The following is a 21,845-nucleotide window of genomic DNA, read 5'->3' on the forward strand; positions in this document are numbered from 1 at the left end:
AATACAGGCCTAGCTTGAGGTTGTAAATCGAGGGTATATGCCTCTGGTGAAGCCATCTTTTAGCGTTATTTGAACTTTATTGTTTAATAGCGGAATTCCTGCTGAACAACTACACTACCCAACAAGCCCGCGAAACGAGTCAGTAGCGACCGCCCACTTCCATGACGAACTGTGAATCAGGTGGGTCTCACTTCATCCTTAACCCTAGTTCTTAGTGCGCTGTCCGGGTCTTTTTTGAACCGTTTTTATTATTTTTTTATTTTTTTTATCCTTTATCTGAGTGGTACAAGATTGGTGACTTTTCCTCAAGTACTCGGAGTTAACACATCTGAAAAACATAATATAGACGAGGAAGAAATATAGTATTCTTCACTTCGCTTTGATTATGAGAGTTTCTTTTCTAGTTCTTGGGAAATCTTTAAAAATGTTCTGATGAGTTAAAGTTTAATGCATGTTCTGCTCTGAAAACAGTGTTTAGTGAATTGAATTAAATTATTTCTGTTAAAAACTTAGTTACATATTTTTTTTTTTTTTTTTTTTTTACCTCTTTTACATGAATATGTGAAGTATTTCCTATACATTTTGATGCATATTCTTAGTGCTATATCATCTGTGAGAAACTTAATAGCTATTGCATTTGACATAATACCTTTGAAAGCAGTCATATTCATTAAAGACAATTCTCTAAAGTATTAATTTTTCCTGCCTTAAGATTTTTAATTTCTCTTTTGTTACAAGTATGGGGGGGAAAAAAATATTTATTTCAAACTTGAATCAGTGAATTAAACTGTCAACTCACTGTGACAATGCGTGTATTAATCATGCAGTTTATGAGGTTTTCGCAGAATTGTGCTAACAATGGAGCCATGATAAATGGGAAATTACTCACCTGTTAATCACTAATCACACAATTATGTACATACACACTTTTTTCACCATTGCATCACACTGTATAATTAAGAAAGTGACTGCAGATTTTTATTGTTTTAAAGAAAAGTCTTTGGGAAAACATTTTAAGGTCCAAATTATGACAATATAAATTTGATTTCAAGTTGTTTGTGTATTCCAACATATTGCAACTTTATCTTGAATTAAAGAAATATTCCAGGTTCAATACAATCGAGCTCAATCAACAGCATGTGTTGCATATGTGTTGATTACCAGAAAAGTTAATTGCGACTCATCCCTCCTTGTAATAAAAAAGAAAATATGGGTTACAGTGAGGCACTTACAATGGAAGGACCAATGGATAAATGTTAAAATACTGTTTTTAAAGTTTAGCCACAAGATGTAAACAAAGTGTTTATGTGATTTTAGTGTAATAAAATCACTTTCTAACTTTTTCTGTTTAAAAGATATATCCAGTTTTACAGCTTCTTTGCCATTACTATATATATATATATAACACTGTAAAAACACTGATTTAAACAACTTTGCAGCTAAAACAATACATAGTTAATAAAATGGTTTTTACAGAAGAATAAATGTAAGTGCTTTTATAAAATTACAAGCTTCACATTTTTGCATGTAAACTCTCCAAAAACTGGCCACATTCACTTCCATTGTAAGCATCTCATTGTAACCCAGATTTTTGCTTTTCTTTTTTTTAAGGAACCATGGATTTAGATAACCAGAGCACTATAAAATCAAATAGAACGACACCTGAGGCACTCTCTGCTTTAGCTAAAACACAAAACACAGAGAGCAGATCTGCTCTGGTGCGTTTTATCCATAGGCCTGTGATTTTTAAACTGCTGATTGAAAATGAGACGTTTTATAATTTTCTCTGATCTCTTTCGCTCTTTGTCTCAGATGAATACACCTCCACTTCACAGGAACAGGTTTGAAGCTTTGTCACTGTCCAGGAATTGAATGGAATGTTTTATACACCACTGCATGTATGTGAATATTCATACACTGTAATCAAAAGGAGGAAACTCCATTTATAAATTACCTGTCTGAAGTGAATTAAACTCCCAATTTGATACAGAATGTTCTGAATACAGAAAACATTGAGAAGTGCAGCTCATGTGGTATTAACAGACTACTCTGTAACAGCAAATTCCTTTTAGAGGAAATAATAGCAATTTTATATAAAAGGACCTTATTCATGGCAGCACCATACTCAAAAATATATAAACATATAGCCTATAGGATTACACATTCCAAATATATTACAAAATTTCATCAAATTGAATCGAGTAAATTTTAATTAAATGCACCTATTTTAAGTTTTATATAAAAACTACACAATTTAATTTGGTTGCATTTTATTAAATCGAAATGCATAAATCTTCAAAATTGTCTAAAATAGACAACAACGTGGTGATGGATTGACAACTCTCTTCCGTGGGTTGTGTGTTGTTTAAACTGCCGTTTATAGTTCTGTATAGCTTAGATCATTCTGCTTTTGCCCGTTTGGCAAAATTAATTCCATTCTGGGAAGCAAAATGCCCTGAATTTTTAACATTTTCCAGACACGTTCACCCATATCAACCACTGTTTATATGCACACTATTCAAGGAGAAGAAACTGATCAAATGAGATCTAAATCGGTTCGTTTGGACGATTCATGTACATGAAGTTCTCCTAAACCGTCCTCGCCCTCTCATATGAAGCATTAGGAAGTTCAATTCATTTTAGTAAATTGGTTCGTTTGGACAATTCATGTACACGAAGCTCTCCTAAACCATCCTCAACCTCTTATATAAAGCATTGGGATGTTCAGTTCATTTTAGTGAATCAGTTCGTTTGGACAACTCATGTACATGAGGCTCTCCTAAACCGTCCTCAACCTTACATGAAGCATTGGGAAGTTCGATTCATTTTAGTGAATCAGTTCTTTTGGATGATTCATGTACATTACGCTCTCCTAAACCATCCTCTCCCTCTCCTATGAAGCATTGGGATGTCTGGTCATTTAAGTGAATCGGTTCGTTTGGACGATTCATGTATATGAATCTCAGTTCATGAACAAAATTCTCCCTCTCATATGAGACATTGGGAAACAGTCCAGTTCATTTTAGTAAATCGGTTTGTTCAAATGATTCATGTAGTTGAAGAGCGTTAAAGAGGGCTCATTTGAATTTCACGCAGAATACCCTACGCATCATTGCACATATTTTTGTTGAATATTTTGTTAAATGCTGTTCACCACCATGTTTTTGATTCATTGCTTTACATAATGGTCTATCTGTTCAAATGCTTAGTTTCTGTTATACATATATATATATATATATATTTAAAGATTCTTCTATGTAGTTTATTGTTAATAGCTTGTAGTTTAGCTAACCAACTTTTTCAAAGGGTAGCTTCCATTCAAAATCGCATAGGGCATGCATATGTAAAAATGTAAAAATTATACACAATACAATTAAAAATGATATTGTTTTAATTAATTATATGCTGCTTTGCATATGCTTATTTACATACAGCTGAAGTCAGAAGTTTACATACACTTAGGCTGAAATCATTAAAACTAATTTTTTAAGCACTCCACAGATTTAATATTAGCAAACTATAGATTTGGCAAGTCGTTTAGGACATCTGCTTCGTGCATGACACGAGTACTTTTTCCAACAATTGTTTACAGACAGATTGTTTCACTTTTAACTGACTATATCACAGTTCCAGTGGGTCAGACATTTACATACACTAAGTCAACTGGGCCTTTAAGCAGCTTGGAATATTCCAGAAAATGATGTCAAGCCTTTAGACAATTAGCCAGTTATCTTCTGACAGGAGGTGTACTGAATTGGAGGTGTACTTGTGGATGTATTTTAAGGCCTACCTTCAAACTCAGTGCCTCTTTTCTTGATATCATGGGAAAATCCAAATAAATCAGCCAAGTAAAAAAAAAAAAAAAAAAACGTGGACCTCCACAGGTCTGGTTCATCCTTGGGAGCAATTTCCAAACACCTGAAGGTACCACGTTCATCTGTACAAACAACATTACGCATGTATAAACCCCATGGGACCACGCAGCCATCATACCGCTCAGGAGACCATTCCGTCTTCTAGAGATGAACACAGTTTGGTGAGAAATGTGCAAATCAATCCCAGAACAACAGCAATGGACCTTGTAAATGCTGGAGGAATCAGGTAGACAAGTATCTATATCCACAGTAAAATGAGTCCTACATTGACATAACATGAAAGGCTGCTCCGCAAGGAAGAAGCCACTGCTCCAAAACCGGCATAAAAAAAGCCAGACTACAGTTTTCAAGTGCACATGGGGACAAAGATCTTACTTTCTGGATGAAATGTCCGGTGGTCTAATGAAACAAAAATGTAACTGTTTGGCCATAATGACCATCGTTATGTTTGGAGGAAAAAGGGTGAGACTTGCAAGCTGAAGCAACCATCCCAACTGTGAAGCATGGGGGTGGCAGCATCATGTTGTGGGGGTGCTTTGCTGCAGGAGGTACTGGTGCACTTCACAAAATAGATGGCAACATGAGGAAAGAAAATAATGTGGATATATTGAAGCAACATCTCAAGACATCAGCCAGAAAGTTAAAGCTCTGTCTATTTGGAAGACCCATTTGCGACCATGACCCCAAGCAAGTTGTGGCAAAATGGCTCAAGGACAAAAGTCAAGGTATTGGAGTGGCCATCACAAAGCCTTGAACTCAATCAGATAGAAAATTTGTGGGAAGAACTGAAAAAGCATGTGCGAGCAAGGAGGCCTACAAACCTGACTCAGTTACACCAGTTGTCTGGAGGAATGGGCCAAAATTCCAGCAACTTATTGTGAGAAGCTTGTGGAAGGCTACCCAAAATGTTGACCCAAGTTAAACAATTTAAAGGCACTGCTACCAAAGACTAACAAAGTGTATGTAAACTTCTGACCCACTGGGAATGTGATGAAAGGAATAAAGCTGAAATAAATCATTCTCTCTATTATTCTGACATTTCACATTCTTAAAATAGTGATCCTAACAGACCTAAGACAGGGAATGTTTCTACGATTAAATGTCAGGAATTGTGAAAAACTGAGTTTAAATGTATTTTGCTAAGGTGTATGTAAACTTCTGACTTCAACTGTATCAAACTAGGCATCTTAAATGGTTTTAGATGGAGTTCAGCATATCAGATTGTAAGATTAAGGTATCTGAACCCTTGTTAAGCATTTATGTGCACTTTATTTTTAAAAGAAACACCTGTGACTGAGGTTGTGTACATAGTTTTATAAAGTTCTTGAACAGAATGAATTAAACAGCGGTAACATAGAAACGTTTGTACATTCAATGAGTTGTTGCTGAGCAACATAAATATCAGTATGAACTTTGTCCTTTAAAGATAATCGTTAGAAAGCAAAAAGGAGAAAAAAAATTCTGAGATGAAACGACATAATCCAGTAAGCAAATAAACAGCAAATATCAAACAAATACAAACAAAAATGCATTTATATTTGAGTGAAATTTCCTAACAGAAACATTAAATCCAGTAATGATGCAAACATATATATATAAAAATATGAACATAAATCTTATTGATACTTCTAAGTGCTTCGTTAGGCATCACAAACTACAAACAAGTTTGCGTTTAGATTTTAGAGACAGGCCATTATATCGTTAAATACCTTTAGGAGAAAAGCATCTACATGAGGCATTTGGTTTGCACTTCAGTTCATTTCTCTTAATTCCTCAACCACTAAATTGGAAAATAATAAGATCTTAATCTTACTATAACCGTAGAGAGGAATGTTGTTGCCGTGCCGGGCAACTGATGACAAACCCATGTGGTCTGATCTATTAAATATAGAAAAATACAACCAACCAAAACAAATTAAATGAAAGCAAGCAACCAGAGTTGAAGAATCAAGTCCAGGTGCATTCCTGAAGCTGTGTATTTACCTCTTTAAAGTCAAAGTACAGAAAAACATCAGTCCTAGCCCACCACTAAACGTGGCTTATGGGTTAAAACATCACAGAGCACCAAGTGTGTGCGTATAAGTTTGTATATGTGACATTAAGAAAACAAGTGAAACAACACTAATTGGTGCATTTCTGACTTTGACAATGAGTTTGAGCAGAATAACCCCGCTGTCTAACAGGCTGTAAATCATCATCTCACCTAATCATTGGTCTCTAGGGCAAGCAAAGCCCCGCCTCTGATGGGCTATTGTGTCTTTTTGTTTTCCCCCAGACACCACCCTTACTAAACCCCTTGCTGACCCTTCCAGAACATGTGGAAATAGACTTGGATGGTTTCTAAAGGCTTGAGTACACAGGAAAAAACAATAAAGCATGATAGCCTTTCTGTCGCAAGAAAGATCTTATTATTCTCTTTGATGCATTTCGATGACCTGAGATTACTAGACAGAGACTTGAGTGATTGTATGCTGAAAGGAGGGATAAATCACCAGAATAAACTAGCATTGTGCAGTTTAAACTAGTACCGACAGCCTGTTAAACGAGCAGGGTTTAACCTCAGCAGCCCGCCTGAGTGATGTCACCGCCAGAGCTCTTGGTGACCTCCATAGTGGTGAAGATCTGGAAGAAATGACAGGAAGAAAACATTATATTTATACTCTTAACTATGAACTAAGAACAGAATATCAGAAATATTCTAAAAACAGGGTTCCCACTCTTTACAAGGCACAATTTTCCAGGACATATTATATGTCCAACAAGGGTAATATTTAAGCAAAAACACATGCTTAATAATTAATTAAAATAAATTATGAGACATTCAATATCTCTTCATAAATTTGGACAGTTTTAAAATATTTCTTGTAGCTTTGTACTCTCAAAGACATCATCTGTGTGAGGAAAAAACGTGTGAAAAACATTTTGGTGTGAAGTTGGATCCAAGGTTGCGCTGATGCATCACTTCATAGACTTCAGTGTATTCAGCAGCGCTGATTCGAGTCATATGAAAGCCCCTCAACGTGTATAAACAGTCACTTTTACACATTAATAGCTCTTCCGCCCTTTTCTCTCCGCGATGAACAAGGTAGACTCACATGCAGGTGCTGAAGTAAACAAACAACGTGCCCTTCTCATTCAGTCAGTCAGTATATGTACCAGGTCACTCAGTATGTTTATGAATGAGAAGTTTCACAAGTGCCGCTTCTCACCATGTGCGTGCGCTGCAGTAGCCAAGCACACCATTGGCCGTAGCTGTAACCAATCAAGTGATCTGCCTCTGTTGGACTGCGACTGCCAAGCACACGATTGGCTGCTGTTGTAATCGATCACGAGGGTGCATGCGTCCTTTACCGTTGACATTGTTACACAATGTGCAGCCACCGACAGTGACAAAATTATACGAATGTGTATTTCACTCCTATTCCGAGTCCCGATTGTTACCATGTTTTTGTACATGTAACGAAAACCTTGCCAGCAACACAGTTTTATTATACTAAAATATTTTCCAGGACAAATAATTATTTTCCAGGACATTTAGGCATTTTTAAAATTTTCCATGACAAGAAAACTGCATTGCAAAATTCCAGGTTTTCCAGGACATGTGGGAACCCTGTTAAAAAGGTGCAATTGGTAACTATAATTTTCAGTAAAAAAATGTTCTCTTCAAAATTATAAAAAAAATAAATAAAAAAAATTCTCACATTATGTGATAAAAATAAGTCAAAAATGCCTTATTTTATCTCATAACCACCCTTTTATTAGAAATGTTTCATTTTCTGGATAAATTAATCATGACTGACCACGAATAGTGCGTTTCTACAATAGCATCGGTAACGGAAAAGTATTGCTTTTGCGCATTGCTACATCCACATCACTAGATGTCAGTGTAAGTCGAAGACTACTACCAATTCAGCCAGTGCTACATATAAAACAAAAATAGAATGCAACATTAAATACTCCAAAATATTATATTTATGAGCTTTAAACTATGAACCAACATAAACAGAATATAATACATTTTATTAAAAGGTGCTATCAGTAATTCTTTGGTAATTAAATTTTTTTTGTAATTTGAAATAATTTTTTCAAAAGCATTTTTTGCTTACAGAATTAATTATGACTGACTGTTAACAGTGCATTTCTGCATTAGTGTCAGTAGTGAAAAATTAATGCTTTAGTGCTTTGCTTAAAGTTGCTTATTTTACCTCATAACTCACCCGTTATCAGAAATGTTTTGCTTGCGTTATAAATTAATCATGACTGACTGTGAATTGTGCATTTCTACATAAGCATCGGTAATGGAAAACTATTGCTTTTGAGTGTTGATGCATCCACACCACTAGGTGTCAGTATAACTCAGAGAAATCTACTATATCGGCCAGCGCAACAAAAATCAGAGAAACTTTGACTGCACAATTAAATACTCTGAAATATTATATTTATGCGCTTTAAACTATGAACCAACATAAACAGAATATCAGAAATATTCTTAAAGGTGCACTTAGTAATTTTTTCATCATTTAATGTTTAACCCCTAAGGAAATTAATAGTACTTTTGAAAAATGCCTCAAATCATGTACACTTGGACGAGATGAAAAATCCAGTCATTGCAGCTAATAAAAGCTGAAAAAGCTAAAAAAAATGCTTTTTATTTAGAGGGTAACCCCACTCTTACTGGAAACACTCACGAAATAAAGTATTCATGCCTAACTGCGAAAAGAGCATTTCTACAATAGCATTGGTAACAGAAAACTATTACTTTTACATGCTGCGGAATTCACACGGCAAGGTATCAGCATTTATCAGGGTCAGAAATTCAGGGGGGCTAAAAAATGTAAAAAAAAAAAATTATTATTATTATTTTTTTTTTTAATATATATACACAGTATCTGATGCCATTCTTAATATTCTATTTTAGGCCTAGTTACACATCTTATGGCACAAAATATGAATTGATGTAGATTTTATGGGCAAGTAGTAGTATATTTGTAGCCTAATTATTCAGATGGAGAACTTTCTAAACTACTATATTAATTTAAGTATTTGAAATGAAAAGATGATTACGCAGTATATTTTTAGTTTAGAACAAAAAATAATAAAAAGAAAAGACCACATATAACATTATTTTCCTCAAAATTCTACAAACAATAAACCATAATGACAATGTGAAAAGTTTGTTTGAAATTGTAGCAAATTTATAAAAAAAATAACGAAAAAACAAAAAAAAACAATCACATGTACATAAGTATTCACAGCCTTTGCCATGACACTCAAAATTGAGCTCAGGTGCATCCTGTTTCCACTGATCATCCTTGAGATGTTTCTACAACTTGATTAGAGTCCACCTGTGGTAAATTCAGCTGATTGGACATGATTTGGAAAGGCACACACCTGTCTATATAAAGGTCCCACAGTTAACAGTGCATGTCAGAGCACAAACCAAGGAATTGTCTGTAGACCTCCGAGACAGGATTGTACCGAGGCACAGATCTGGGGAAGGGTACGGAAAAATTTCTGCAGCATTGAAGGTCCCAGTGAGCACAGTGGCCTCCATCATCCATAAATGGAAGAAGTTTGGAACCACCAGGACTCTTCCTAGAGCTGGCCGCCCGGCCAAACTGAGCGATCGGGGGAGAAGGGCCTTAGTCAGGGAGGTGACCAAGAACCCGATGGTCACTCTGACAGAGCTCCAGCATTTCTCTGTGGAGAGAGGAGAACCTTCCAGAAGAACAACCATCTCTGCAGCACTCCACCAATCAGGCCTGTATGGTAGAGTGGCCAGACGGAAGCCACTCCTCAGTAAAAGGCACATGACAGCCCGCCTGGAGTTTGCCAAAAGGCACCTGAAGGACTCTCAGACCATGAGAAACAAAGATTGAACTCTTTGGCCTGAATGGCAAGCGTCATGTCTGGAGGAAACCAGGCACCACTCATCACCAGGCCAATACCATCTCTACAGTGAAGCATGGTGGTGGCAGCATCATGCTTTTCAGCTTTTTCAGCAGCAGGAACTGGGAGACTAGTCAGGATCGAGGGAAAGATGAATGCAGCAATGTACAGAGACATCCTTGATGAAAACCTGCTCTAGAGCGCCTGGACCTCAGACTGAGGTGAAGGTTCATCTTCCAACAGGACAACGACCCTAAGCACACAGCCAAGATAACAAAGGAGTGGCTACAGGACAACTCTGTGAATGTCCTTGAGTGGCCCAGCCAGAGCCCAGACTTGAACCCGATTGAACATCTCTGGAGAGATCTGAAAATGGCTGTGCACCGACGCTCCCCATCCAACCTGATGGAGCTTGAGAGGTTCTGCAAAGAAGAATGGGAGAAACTGCCCAAAAATAGATGTGCCAAGCTTGTAGCATCATACTCAAAGACTTGAGGCTGTAATTGGTGCCAAAGGTGCTTCAACAAAGTATTGAGCAAAGGCTGTGAATACTTATGTACATGTGATTTTTTTTTTCCGTTTTTTATTTTTAATAAATTTGCAAAGATTTCAAACTTCTTTCATGTTGTCATTATGGGGTATTGTTTGTAGAATTTTGAGGAAAATAATGAATTTAATCCATTTTGGAATAAGGCTGTAACATAACAAAATGTGGAAAAAGTGAAGCGCTGTGAATACTTTCCGGATGCACTATATTAAATTTCTGGCACTGACATAAGTTCAGTGTGACTGCTATATTGGCCAGCACAATAATCTTTGTTTTTAAATAAAAACAAAGGGCACCATTAAATACTACAGTGGTTAATCTGTGGTTTAAAGCTAGTGAGAGGGAACTGACCTCAGCACAGGTTGGGTGTATCCCAATGGTGTTGTCCAGCTGATCTTTGGTAATTCCACATTTCATGGCTGCTCCGAAGCCCTGGGTCACTTCTCCAGCATTAGGACCCAGATAGTGAAAGCCAATCACACGGTCCTGCAGACAGAAAACAAAAGAACTTCTCAAGACAGCTCATATTCACCTGAAGTTCAGTGCCATTGCTTGTGCTGTCGTTAGTATCTATTTAACGAATTATACATTAATTTACAGAGAGATAAATCCTATCTGTCAAACATGGCAAGGTCTAAGGGGGCATTTGCTAAATGATTTAGGGGCACTCTGGCCCCCAGAGACGGATGGCGAATTGATCAACATTGTCCCCCTTAAACAAGTGCACCACCAAAAACCAAATCCCAGCACCAGCCCTGCTGTCAATGCCTGTTAGGAAACACCCATTATAGCACAGGAAAAACAAAACCATACACAATTGTGTACACACTCAATGTTCATAGAGAACGGATGATTATATCTTACGTTGTCAAGTTTATTGCAGATGATCTTGGCGTAGCACCTGTTGTTGTCCCGGCTGGGAACGGTGAATTCCAGAGGCCAGAACAGACTGTGATACACCTGCAGAGACAACACACATCATTACAGCACTAGAACATCATTTAAAACACCGCTCATTATCAACACACCAAACAGAGTGTTAATATTTCCAGCGTTTAGTGTGACGTTGGTTGACAAACACACACCTCGATGTTCTCCTGTCCGTAGATTTCAATGGCTTTCTCCTCGGCATAACCACAGCTGCCGTATTCCATAGGAGTGAAGACGGTGGTGGGAACGTTCACATAGTCGCACTGTAAACAAACACTATCCCTTTGATTGCTTGATTTATATTAAATTGCGCAGCTCATAGACAGAAATATACGGAGCAGTACTTTAAAAAAAAGATTATGATAGTTGTATATCTGTCAAACCTTCACAGAGGATCCAGCGAACAGTCGGCGAGCCAGCAGTCTTCCGGCCTGTATGGCCACAGGCGTGAGCTCCCACTTCCCCTCTAGAATGTCACCAATGGCATAGATGTGAGGAACATTTGTCTGCTCCTCATCATTCACTGGGATCTTTCCATTCCTGGGTGGAAGAGTGGTAACATAATATAAGAATACTTGTTGTTCTGGGCAGAGTCCAGGCCCAGTGTTGTAAGTGTACTGTATAAGGGTGATTTAAACTAAAAGAATAAGAATAATAAAGCATATATCAATCACAAAAGGAAAGCCTTTTTCACATCTAATATATACATTATTGGTGAAAAGTGTTCATATAAAAAGGTTATATAAGAGAGAATGGCTTCCCATGTGGCATCTTCGGAGTCATTCTGCTGAAATTGCAATGTATAACATTAGAGGTGTGACGTTTCGCTCTGACAATGATTCGATTACGATTATCTACCTAACAATTACGTTTTGTGCATTGTGAAATCTGGAATCAGTAATTGCAGATGAAATGTCATGGGCAGGCAGATACGAACCAGGTTTTAATTGAGCAGGGTCATAGAATGAAAAACTGTCTATTAGTAGCATGTAAAGGCAGTAACACGAGATGTGGTAACCGTGAGTTCACCATTCATTTTGGAATAGGGAAAGAGGCACCAGGCACTTGACGTCTCCGCTTGTCAAGCCCGTTTACGAGAATTCAGTCGCATCTGCATTTAGGACTGTTTGCGGCGCACACTGCGAAAGATAAAAAATTGTTTTAATCTTTTCGCGGCAGCCACGTGTCATTGACTGATCACAGGTGACTGTAATCAATTGGTTAGTTCCCTTCAGAACAGTCTGAAATCACTCCCTATTCTGAAGCATTCACTATAAAGAGAATGAATTAACAAGTGAGGGTTTTTGTTCAAAGCCAATGTCTGCCCACCAGTCACATTTATTTAAGCCAAGTTCTATTCATGGTAAAACTGATTTAGAGAAATGACATTTTGTGGAGATAAAAAAAAAGCAATATTAACATATTGTAATCGGGGAAGAAGGCAACAAGAAATTAACTTCTGTTGGTCAATGGATGCAAACCATTTTGAATAATGACTCAGAAAGCCGAACTCGGCAGTATCCATCCATCCATCAATCCGTTCATTTTATCTTATGTAGGTTCACGGGGCTGCATAAACTTTTTTTCAAAGTGCACTTTCTTTACCTTTAATCTCGCATGCTCCGCTCCGTGTCTGTTGCGAGAAGGTTTGTGTAATATGAGACAGACACATTGGGTATTAATATATAATGATAATCGATTCTTACATTTCATAATCGATGCATTTTTCCACCCCTAATTGGCATGTTTATTATGTCTTGCAAATTTTTGGTTTTCTGTGATGCATTGAACATTTGCAAAAAATGCAAAAGAATGGCAAGAATGACTTGAAAGCTTAAGATAGTCTTAAAAGCATCAGTAAGAATGGGTTGAAAATTACAAACCAATCAATGTCTACAAATATTGCTGCCATTGAGACACATTTATAGCTATATAATTTCTAGCTATTGTTGGAAATTAAACACCCAGTATTTTTGTAAAAAACAAAAAATAAATAAAATAATTTAATGAAAAATATACACAGGGCTTAACAGTAAATAAAACATTTTTCTGCTGGCACGTTTCCTTTTCCTGGTCCTGACATAATTTTTACTGGCCTCACTAAAAAAAAGAAAAAATTTTTTTTTAATATATATATATATATATATATATATATAAAAACTGCTTTGCTGGTAAACATTAGAATCACCAAAAAATTACCAAATGACTTTTAGCTTGAATCCCATTCAAACTATTGCTTCCTTTTTGTTGAGCCCTGATAAATATTAATTTTTGGCACATAGCTAAAAACAAAATGTATATTTTGCCCAATCATTTCATAAGAAACTAATCAAAAAGAAGGATTTGCTCACAAATCAGACATCTTGTGAGCAATACTGACATGATGAAATAGTTTAGAGCAGATCCTAACTAGCAAAAAAAATATTTATTCGCAATATACATTTCCATGACATTTCAGATTCTGATAATTTCCATTAACTTTTCCAGGCCTGAAATAAAAAAAAAAAAAACAAAAAAAACAATTGTGATATTTCCAGGTTTTCCATGACCGTGGGAATCCTGAAGGTATAATTTTTGTGGTGGGGCCAGTGAAAATGTCGGCATGATATATAAACTTATGAACTACTTGCCCGTTAGGGCCAGCAGAGAAATAATCCTTCTTGTTGAGCCTTGTGTTAGAATATTAAAAGGTCATGAACACTCCAATACATTCAGTGTAGGAGTTAAATGATCTTGAAGACACATTTTGTTGGGTCTCTTTTCGCCATGTCACAAACACACTTGTCAGAATCAGCTGTTTGTGTTTCAATCTGTCAAAACGCTGAAATGCACGTATTTGCAGATAAAAGGCATTATACAACTACCCAGAAAAGAGCTGTTGATGAAATCACTCAAGTCATACAACTAGGGCTGTTGATTTAACTTGATAATTCAGTGCGATTAATTATATAAAAATTATTCATGTCCCTGGACCATAATAAGGAATATATCTGAATGAGCAAATCAAGCTTGAAGTACCACCTGTTTTCTCCAGGGGGCTGTAAGTGAAACTTCAGCTGTTTGGGCAATGCACTCATACAGAGAACAAACCACTCTCAGGCTTATGTTCAATAATATGGAAACAAACAATATACTGCATACTAAAGCCACTTTTTAAATTGTCTTTTTGGTAACACTTTACAATAAGGTTCCATTTGTTAATATTATTTAATGCATTAGGTATTATGAACAAACAATTAACAATAAATAGTTTACAGCATTTATTAATCTTTGGTAATACAAGTTAATAAAAAATACAATTGTTGATTGTCAGTTCATAGTGCATTAACTAATGTTAACAAATGGAACCTTATTGTAAAGTGTTAGTTTTTTTTATGCTTTACTCTTGTTTTAATATACGTACTATGTTTAATTTATAATTATTTAAATATATTTATAAGTATTTAATCATTATTTATTGAATTATTGTTATTTGAGGGGCTTTAATTGTGATTAATTAAATCGGCATACCATGTAATTAATCCGATTAAAATTTTTAATCGATTGACATCCTTATATAAAACACATGCTCAGGCAGATAGACAAGTCACTCACACAGGAAACAAGAGCCATACAGCACACTCATATATGGGTGTTTCTTCAACTTCAGGCACTTTTTCATTTTTACTGTTTTATTTATTTTATAAAAATGGCATACTCTTTGTCTTGACAAGTATAATTTTTTTAGCTGACATTTTATGTAGCCTAAATATACACACACAATTTTCACACTTTTTGTAAAATTTTGGCAAAATTACAGCTTGAGAATGACGCACAATAAAAATATTCTGCTCACGTGATTTCATCAAGTGATTTATAGCTAGATTTTCCTTTGTTTTCTTCATCAAATTTCATTAAGCATGCTCTTCACTGACACTTTTGTCCACTTGGTTAACAAGTATACGAAGTATAAAAACTTCATTAGGCGCAAAATTGTTTGGTGTGGTGGAAATGACACCACAGCTTTGGGACAAATGTAATTTTCAAAACATTGATAGACTGATTGACTTATTTCACTCTGTTTATATTGTTATAGTTTTAAACATGTAATTTGTATTTTTATCATGTTTTTTCATAGCGTAATATTGAAAGTCTGGGTCTGGGACAAGACTAAAACAGTCAAATCTATACAGAAAAAGCATTTGAAAATACCAAAAAATAATGAAGGCCTAGTAAAAGTTTCAAGGTCAGTTTTAATGAGACCTTCATATAACAAAAAACAAATCTGTTAGTTTAATGAAAAAAAAAAAAAAAAAAAAACAACCTTTGGGTTATGAAAGTGCCTGAAGATGAAGAAACAACCATATATGCGTGTTTGTGTGGAAGTCACATGGAATCACATGACACTGCTTGAGAACGATTTAAAAACTCTGTGGTAAACTAATCCTTAACATAAGGACACCACACACAGGCGCACATACACATCTCAATACTCTCACTTCAAGGTATGTGTGTGAATTAAAATGAAACTTCCCAGGCTACTGAAAGTGTATAATTTGCTTAATTTATCCCAACCCTTTAAATTACACAACTGTTCTCTATATATACACTTAATGTGCTTCAGGTCAAACTCTGGGAACTGTTCCAAGTTCCCAATACTGCTGATTCACCATGACACTACAGTGCCTGCCACCCACCCATGTTACTATGACAACAAAGTTGTTGTGAATGAATGAGGGGAGGAACTATGAGAACAGATGAATGCAAGAACTCAAAACAAAGTAAAGACAGAAAGTATAAATACTTTGCATTGACTTTAACTCCAGCCTTATCCAGACCGATCTTTCCTGTACAGGCATCACGACCAACTGCGATCAACACCTGAGAGAGAGAGAGAGAGAGAGAGAGAGAGAGAGTGAGTGAGTGTTAAACAAACACTCTTAGGTTCTAGTCAGAATCAGCAACATTAATGACCTAAAAATGACCAAAAAAGTATATAGACAATTAAGCCTATATATTTTAGGTAACAAAAAGTGTCATTTATATAAAGAAAGCTAGCACAAGCACTTTTTAAAGCAAAAGATTTAACAAAAAGAAGTTTGTAAGGTTTTAACAATAAACCAATTGATATTCTGTTCAAAATAAATGACACTGGCTTTGATATTGTTATCTTATGCAATGAAATTCATACAATGAGTGCAAAATAAAAGTCCAAATTAGAGGTAGACCAATTAATCGGTAAAACCGATATATCGGTGCCAATAGTTGCTTTTTGGAACTATCAGTTATCTGCAAAAATCAACATTGATAGTTGCCTTAGTCCTCCGTGTTCCTCCTCCGTGGAGATTTGCTGCATCAAAACCTTTTATCATTGACAAGATTCATACAAAACCTCATCATTCACCAGATTAAGGATTTTGTGTGAATCTGGTGATATATAGGCTATCAAAAGCTTTATTTGGTAAATACTCAAATATAAAGCATTTTAAAGGAGCAAAGTCAAAGTGTATTGCAGGCTCGTTTTAAGTGTAAAGTTTAGTTATGCACTAAATCTTACTTTTTTTCCTGGTTATTACTTGGATTTTGTTTATTTTAGACTCTTGTATCCTCTATGTCTGTGTCCGTCATAGTAATGAAACACTAAACAACATTTTTATACATATTATAAATACATTTTAAAACTGTCGGCTGATTAATCGGTTATCTGCCCTTTCCACCACCTTACTTATCGGTAACGGCAAATTCCACTGCGAACAGGTTGGTCAACCTTTAGTCCAAATACTTTTTGGGGCCACTATATATAGACAACAATATGGAATCTGTTCTAAAATGTAGCAAACTGTCAACATGGATAGCATTTTAAGGCATCCCAAGTGCACTCCTGATGCAAATACTTTTCCAAAAGCTAAGCAGCATCAACTTTTGGACAAATTCTGAGGCAACATCGCATATATCTTTACAAAAGACATCTCAAAATACAATGCGACAAGCACAATAAAAACATCCTTTCAATATGGTGGACGAAGCAAAAGAAAAGTTGAATGATTATCCATTCAACCTCAAAAAGCATAGATAAATATAACTTTTTTAAATATAATTTTTTTTATATTTTATCAAATATTTGTGCGAGGCATGCAGGGTTTCTGCAGGTTTTATGAAACCATATTTAAGACTTTAAGACCTTTTTAAGACCAACTAAAGGAAATTTAAGAAATAAATTCAAGGGAACACAACAGATCATCACATGAGCAGTCATATATACTGTATACAGTAGTAACACTTCATTGCTTAAAAATGCAACTTAACAGACCTCCATTACTTTTTAATTAATTTTACAAAAAGTTAAGAACATAAGGCTTGAATACCTCTGCCCCTAACCCCTAGAATGTGGAAATAAATTTGCCTTCTGATCAGACCCACTGTATCAGTTATGTTCCTCTATGACACTGCCGTTTCACTTGAATAGTGTTTAAACAACACCCAAAAATATACCTCAAAGCTCTGGAATAAAATACAAGTGATCGCACCAAACATGTAAAAACAAGATTTTATTCAAATACAGTTTGGTCATTAAATCTACAAGCTCAAAATCTAGAAGCATATGATTTTCTTTTCTTTTGTTATATGAATATAGAATGTCTATGATTCTGCAATCTAAATCCCTTATCCTTGATCAGCCAATAATACAGAAATGTACACACTGTGTCAGTGTGTAAACACATTCAGTTGACATCAGGGTTTCTGCAGGTTCGAAGGAATGAAATGTAAGACTTTTTAAGGTCAAATAAAATAAATATTTATGACCACTTTCGTAATAATAATAAAAAAATACATTAAATAATTAATTAGCTGGTAAATACAAAACCACTGAGACTACTTGGTTGACTCTGGACATGTTTTTTTTATATTTTATTGTGCACTTATGTGTTTCCTTAAGTTAATACAACATTAAAACTCATGCGTGTAGCCTAAAGTATGTAGACTATATTGTGACCCTTCTCTTTAGTCACTTGCTTTCCAGCAAGACGTGATGCAATAGACCAATGCTTTGGCAATGTCACCACTTATGTCAAACAAGGAAGTGGTGGAAAAACCATGCGTAAAAGTAAACTTATCGGATTACATTGTTGAAAAATGATTCCGAGGGCTCTAGTTGACTGCTGTGGCTTCAAGCCATCAACAGAGCTGACTGGACTGAGGAGATAATTTCAACTCACAACTTTGCAGCAAAAATCTATAGCGAACACGGTTACATGTTTGTTATTAACTCATTTTATTATAGTAATTATATCGCCAAGAATATGTTTATATTTATGATGGTTTTGTGTCATACTTTCGTTTAATCATCTAATCTGTCAAATCTAACACAACAGTCAGCGGGCTTTCTCCCACAACTTACTGCGCATGCGCTGACATTTTTGTAAACAAGAGGATTGGTCTATAGACCTTATTCACAGTAGCGCCATGTTTGATTTTTAATGGGAATTGAAATGAAGCTGTGAGGGATAGACTTACCATCTCTGCAATGGCAAGCACGGTATAAATCTGTAAAAAGCTCCAATATCCCATCTGATTTTCCACAACTCATACTGTCTGGAGTTTTTTGTCTACGGAGTGTCTTTGAAAATATATTTTTCCAATGTTTTGTCTGCTGAATGATCCAAAAACACTTTAAACTGCAGTACAACCCATTGAAGAGACTGTACGTCTATCCCTCATAGCTTCGTTGTCATTCTCATTAAATGTTCGACATGGCACTGCTGTGAATAAGGTCTAGCATGTGCTGAATAACATTAATATATTTTGTCGTGGCAGATACCTTTAACAAATACTTTAACAGGCAGTTAAAGGGCAGTTCATTTAAAAAATAAATTTCTGTCATCACTGGTCACCCTTGAGTCTGTATGAATTTTTCTCTGCCATGGAACAAAAAAAGATGTTAAGCAAAATGTTTAGTCTCAGTCACCATTCACTGTCACTGCATCTTGTTTTTCATTCAATGTAAGTGAATGGTGACTGAAACTCCCTAATATCTCCTTTTGATATCCACTGGAAAAAGAAAGTCATACAGGTTTGCAACAGCATGAAGGTAAGTGATGACAATGTTCATTTTTGTGTGAAATATCTAAATTAAATCAAAACTCAGTTACCTTAAAAATGGCCATTTAAAGTTGACAATATGTATTGAAAATTTAACAGGTTAAATTATGAAAGAGAACTGTGCTGCATAATTAGTTATGATGTATATTGAAATCAGATTATATACTAAATATTAAATATAGATAATATATTTTTATATTATGTATATTATTAATATTATAATTTTATATTATTATTGTTTTATATATTATTATATATTTTTTAAATTGACTGATTCAGATGGCAGAGAAAATACCTGTATATGTCAGATGGAGCTCAAGACAGATGGAGATGAGAGATGTAACAGGTGTAACTCTGCAGCTGAGTAGTTCTGTTAGCTTTAAAATTCTTGTCAACGGTGATGTAAAATAAGGAAGCGCCACGATTTGAAAGGCGTCAAAAGACTGCTCCAACCTCGCGCGCTTGCAAATTGTAACGCTGACAGCTTTGTCGACTATAAACAGGAGCGATTGTGTTAGCGCATCGCTCGCTTACAGAGGTTTATACATGTGTAACATTGTAAGTTCAGTAAAAATGCACTTCCCTTTTAATACCATGACCATATAAATTCAAGACTTGTTGCTCCGATTTAAGACCTTAAGGTTTTAATCACCGAAAGGGCAATTTAAGGGTATGTTTACACAATGTACTAAAAACGGAAAAGTTTTTCCTTTGCGTTTTTGAAAAGTTTCGCGTACAGACGATAACGTTGTCAAAACGATCCCGTTCACACAGATCCGCGAAAACGACTAAAAACGCTGTATGCATGCCAGGCCAGTAGTTGGCGATATCACTGTAAAGAAACACTACACGCCTGCGCACATAAGCATTCTTCCACTGAGCGGTGAATACAAACAATGAAGATGGCGATCGCTGGTCGTAGTAGTGATGCAGTAAATCTACACTTTGCTGGAGAAGTGTCGATAAACTCAAAATCTTGAGCAGCACAAACACAGTCCTGTAGTCTGCCATTGTAGTTTTGAACGTCTCGAGCGCATGCCTATAGACTGAACACGTAATATGCGTGCGCATGACGTAGTTTTCACAAATTTGCATTTTTGTATGTTTACATGGAGATGATAATGGCATCGTTTTCAAAAACGTGCACTTTGAAACCCCTTTTCAAAAGTTTCCGTTTTCAGGCCCCAAAATGCAGTTGTCGCATAAACAAACAGCCAAAAAGCATTAAAAAGTTTTCAATTTTTAGTTGAAAACGTTGTCGTGTAAACGGCTCCTCAGACTTTAAAACATTTTTCAGACCTGCAGAAAACCTGGCATGTATTTTATTGCTTAGAGTATCGAGTCATTACCAACATGCTATCATGAGTAGTGCTTTGTGAGGAGCACTGTTTTTATGACGCACATGCCAATGAGTTGCTGCCAATGTAGCACGCTCCAGATCAGTCACTTGTTAAATTCCCATTAAGTTGCTTTTGAAGGCAGCTTACTAGGTCTTGGAACACAACCATAGATAAACAGATAGATACATTGATATCTGAAGAGAAATTCAGATTAAGATAAAAAGGCTACATTTATTAACACAAACATGACACTCACAGTGTTGTATTCTTCTTCAAAGATCTCATCGCTCTCTGTGGATTTGGCGGTCACCTTCAGTCGACCTGGAGTTCCAGCTTCCAGCTCCTCTACCTGAGAAACATTGACACAATCACTGCTGTACTTTATCACAATACGATTTTATTGGCCAGGAATTTGACATCACAGTTGCTGACACTGGATATACAGCATGCTACCATCACTATATGGTTAAAGCGGCCATGACCTGATCATAATACTTCATAACCAGTGTTCCATAACCGCAGCTGCAATAGATAATATCTGACAGTTTCACGTTTCTGTAATGTTTAACAGCACACATGCACAAACCTTGACAGGAACGAACTTCCTGAGGAATTTGACCCCGTGCATCTCCATGTAATCTCCTGCGCGATTGGCCATGTCCTGATCAAAGCCACGCAGCAGAATGGAGCGAACCATGACGGTGACCTCGAGACCCAAACCGGCCAGGAACCCCCCACACTCCAGAGCCACATACGACGCCCCGACCACCAGAGTCTTCCCGGGACAGTAGGGTAATGAAAACAGGTCATCACTGCGAAGGGGAAAACAAAAGAACAAAACCATTGAGGATACAAATTAAAGAGCTAAGCTGCCCTGCAAAGGCAAAACACAGCAACTACACAGGCTTACACTTGGCTTTAAGATGCATTTTGGGCGATTCGGTCACAAATGTGCCCATCACCAAAAGTGTCATAACAAAAGTGTTACCCAAGATTTCATATTAGGTCCTCTTCTTTTCTAACTTTTTTATATTTTCAGATTTGGTGGTTATTTTCTTTTAAAACAACTAACTGGATTGACAGGTGAGTGGGTGGTGCTTCCCTACTGTTCGAACGCATTCCAATTCCACTGGACAGTTACAATGTGGTCACATATTTTTTTGAACACCGTTCGACCACCTCCAA

The 21,845-nt window shown here is 36.2% G+C and overlaps 1 protein-coding gene across 2 annotated transcripts in view; it reads right to left on the reverse strand.

Moving 5' to 3' along the window:
* Positions 1–3,375: 3,375 nt before the first annotated feature.
* Positions 3,376–21,845, reverse strand: part of LOC127448673 (thioredoxin reductase 1, cytoplasmic-like) — a 75,706-nt gene continuing 57,236 nt past the window's right edge. For both annotated transcript variants that reach the window (XM_051711390.1, XM_051711391.1), the window contains 8 exons: positions 21,247–21,472; positions 20,917–21,009; positions 16,025–16,101; positions 11,625–11,781; positions 11,397–11,504; positions 11,176–11,271; positions 10,663–10,797; positions 3,376–6,497 (listed from right to left, as the gene is read on the reverse strand). In XM_051711390.1, coding sequence (XP_051567350.1) covers positions 6,435–6,497; positions 10,663–10,797; positions 11,176–11,271; positions 11,397–11,504; positions 11,625–11,781; positions 16,025–16,101; positions 20,917–21,009; positions 21,247–21,472 — 955 coding nt within the window. In that variant the 3' untranslated portion in view covers positions 3,376–6,434. The remainder of the gene's footprint in view (positions 6,498–10,662; positions 10,798–11,175; positions 11,272–11,396; positions 11,505–11,624; positions 11,782–16,024; positions 16,102–20,916; positions 21,010–21,246; positions 21,473–21,845) is intronic.

Source organism: Myxocyprinus asiaticus, chromosome 12, assembly GCF_019703515.2.
Source record: "Myxocyprinus asiaticus isolate MX2 ecotype Aquarium Trade chromosome 12, UBuf_Myxa_2, whole genome shotgun sequence".
Taxonomy (NCBI): domain Eukaryota; kingdom Metazoa; phylum Chordata; class Actinopteri; order Cypriniformes; family Catostomidae; genus Myxocyprinus; species Myxocyprinus asiaticus.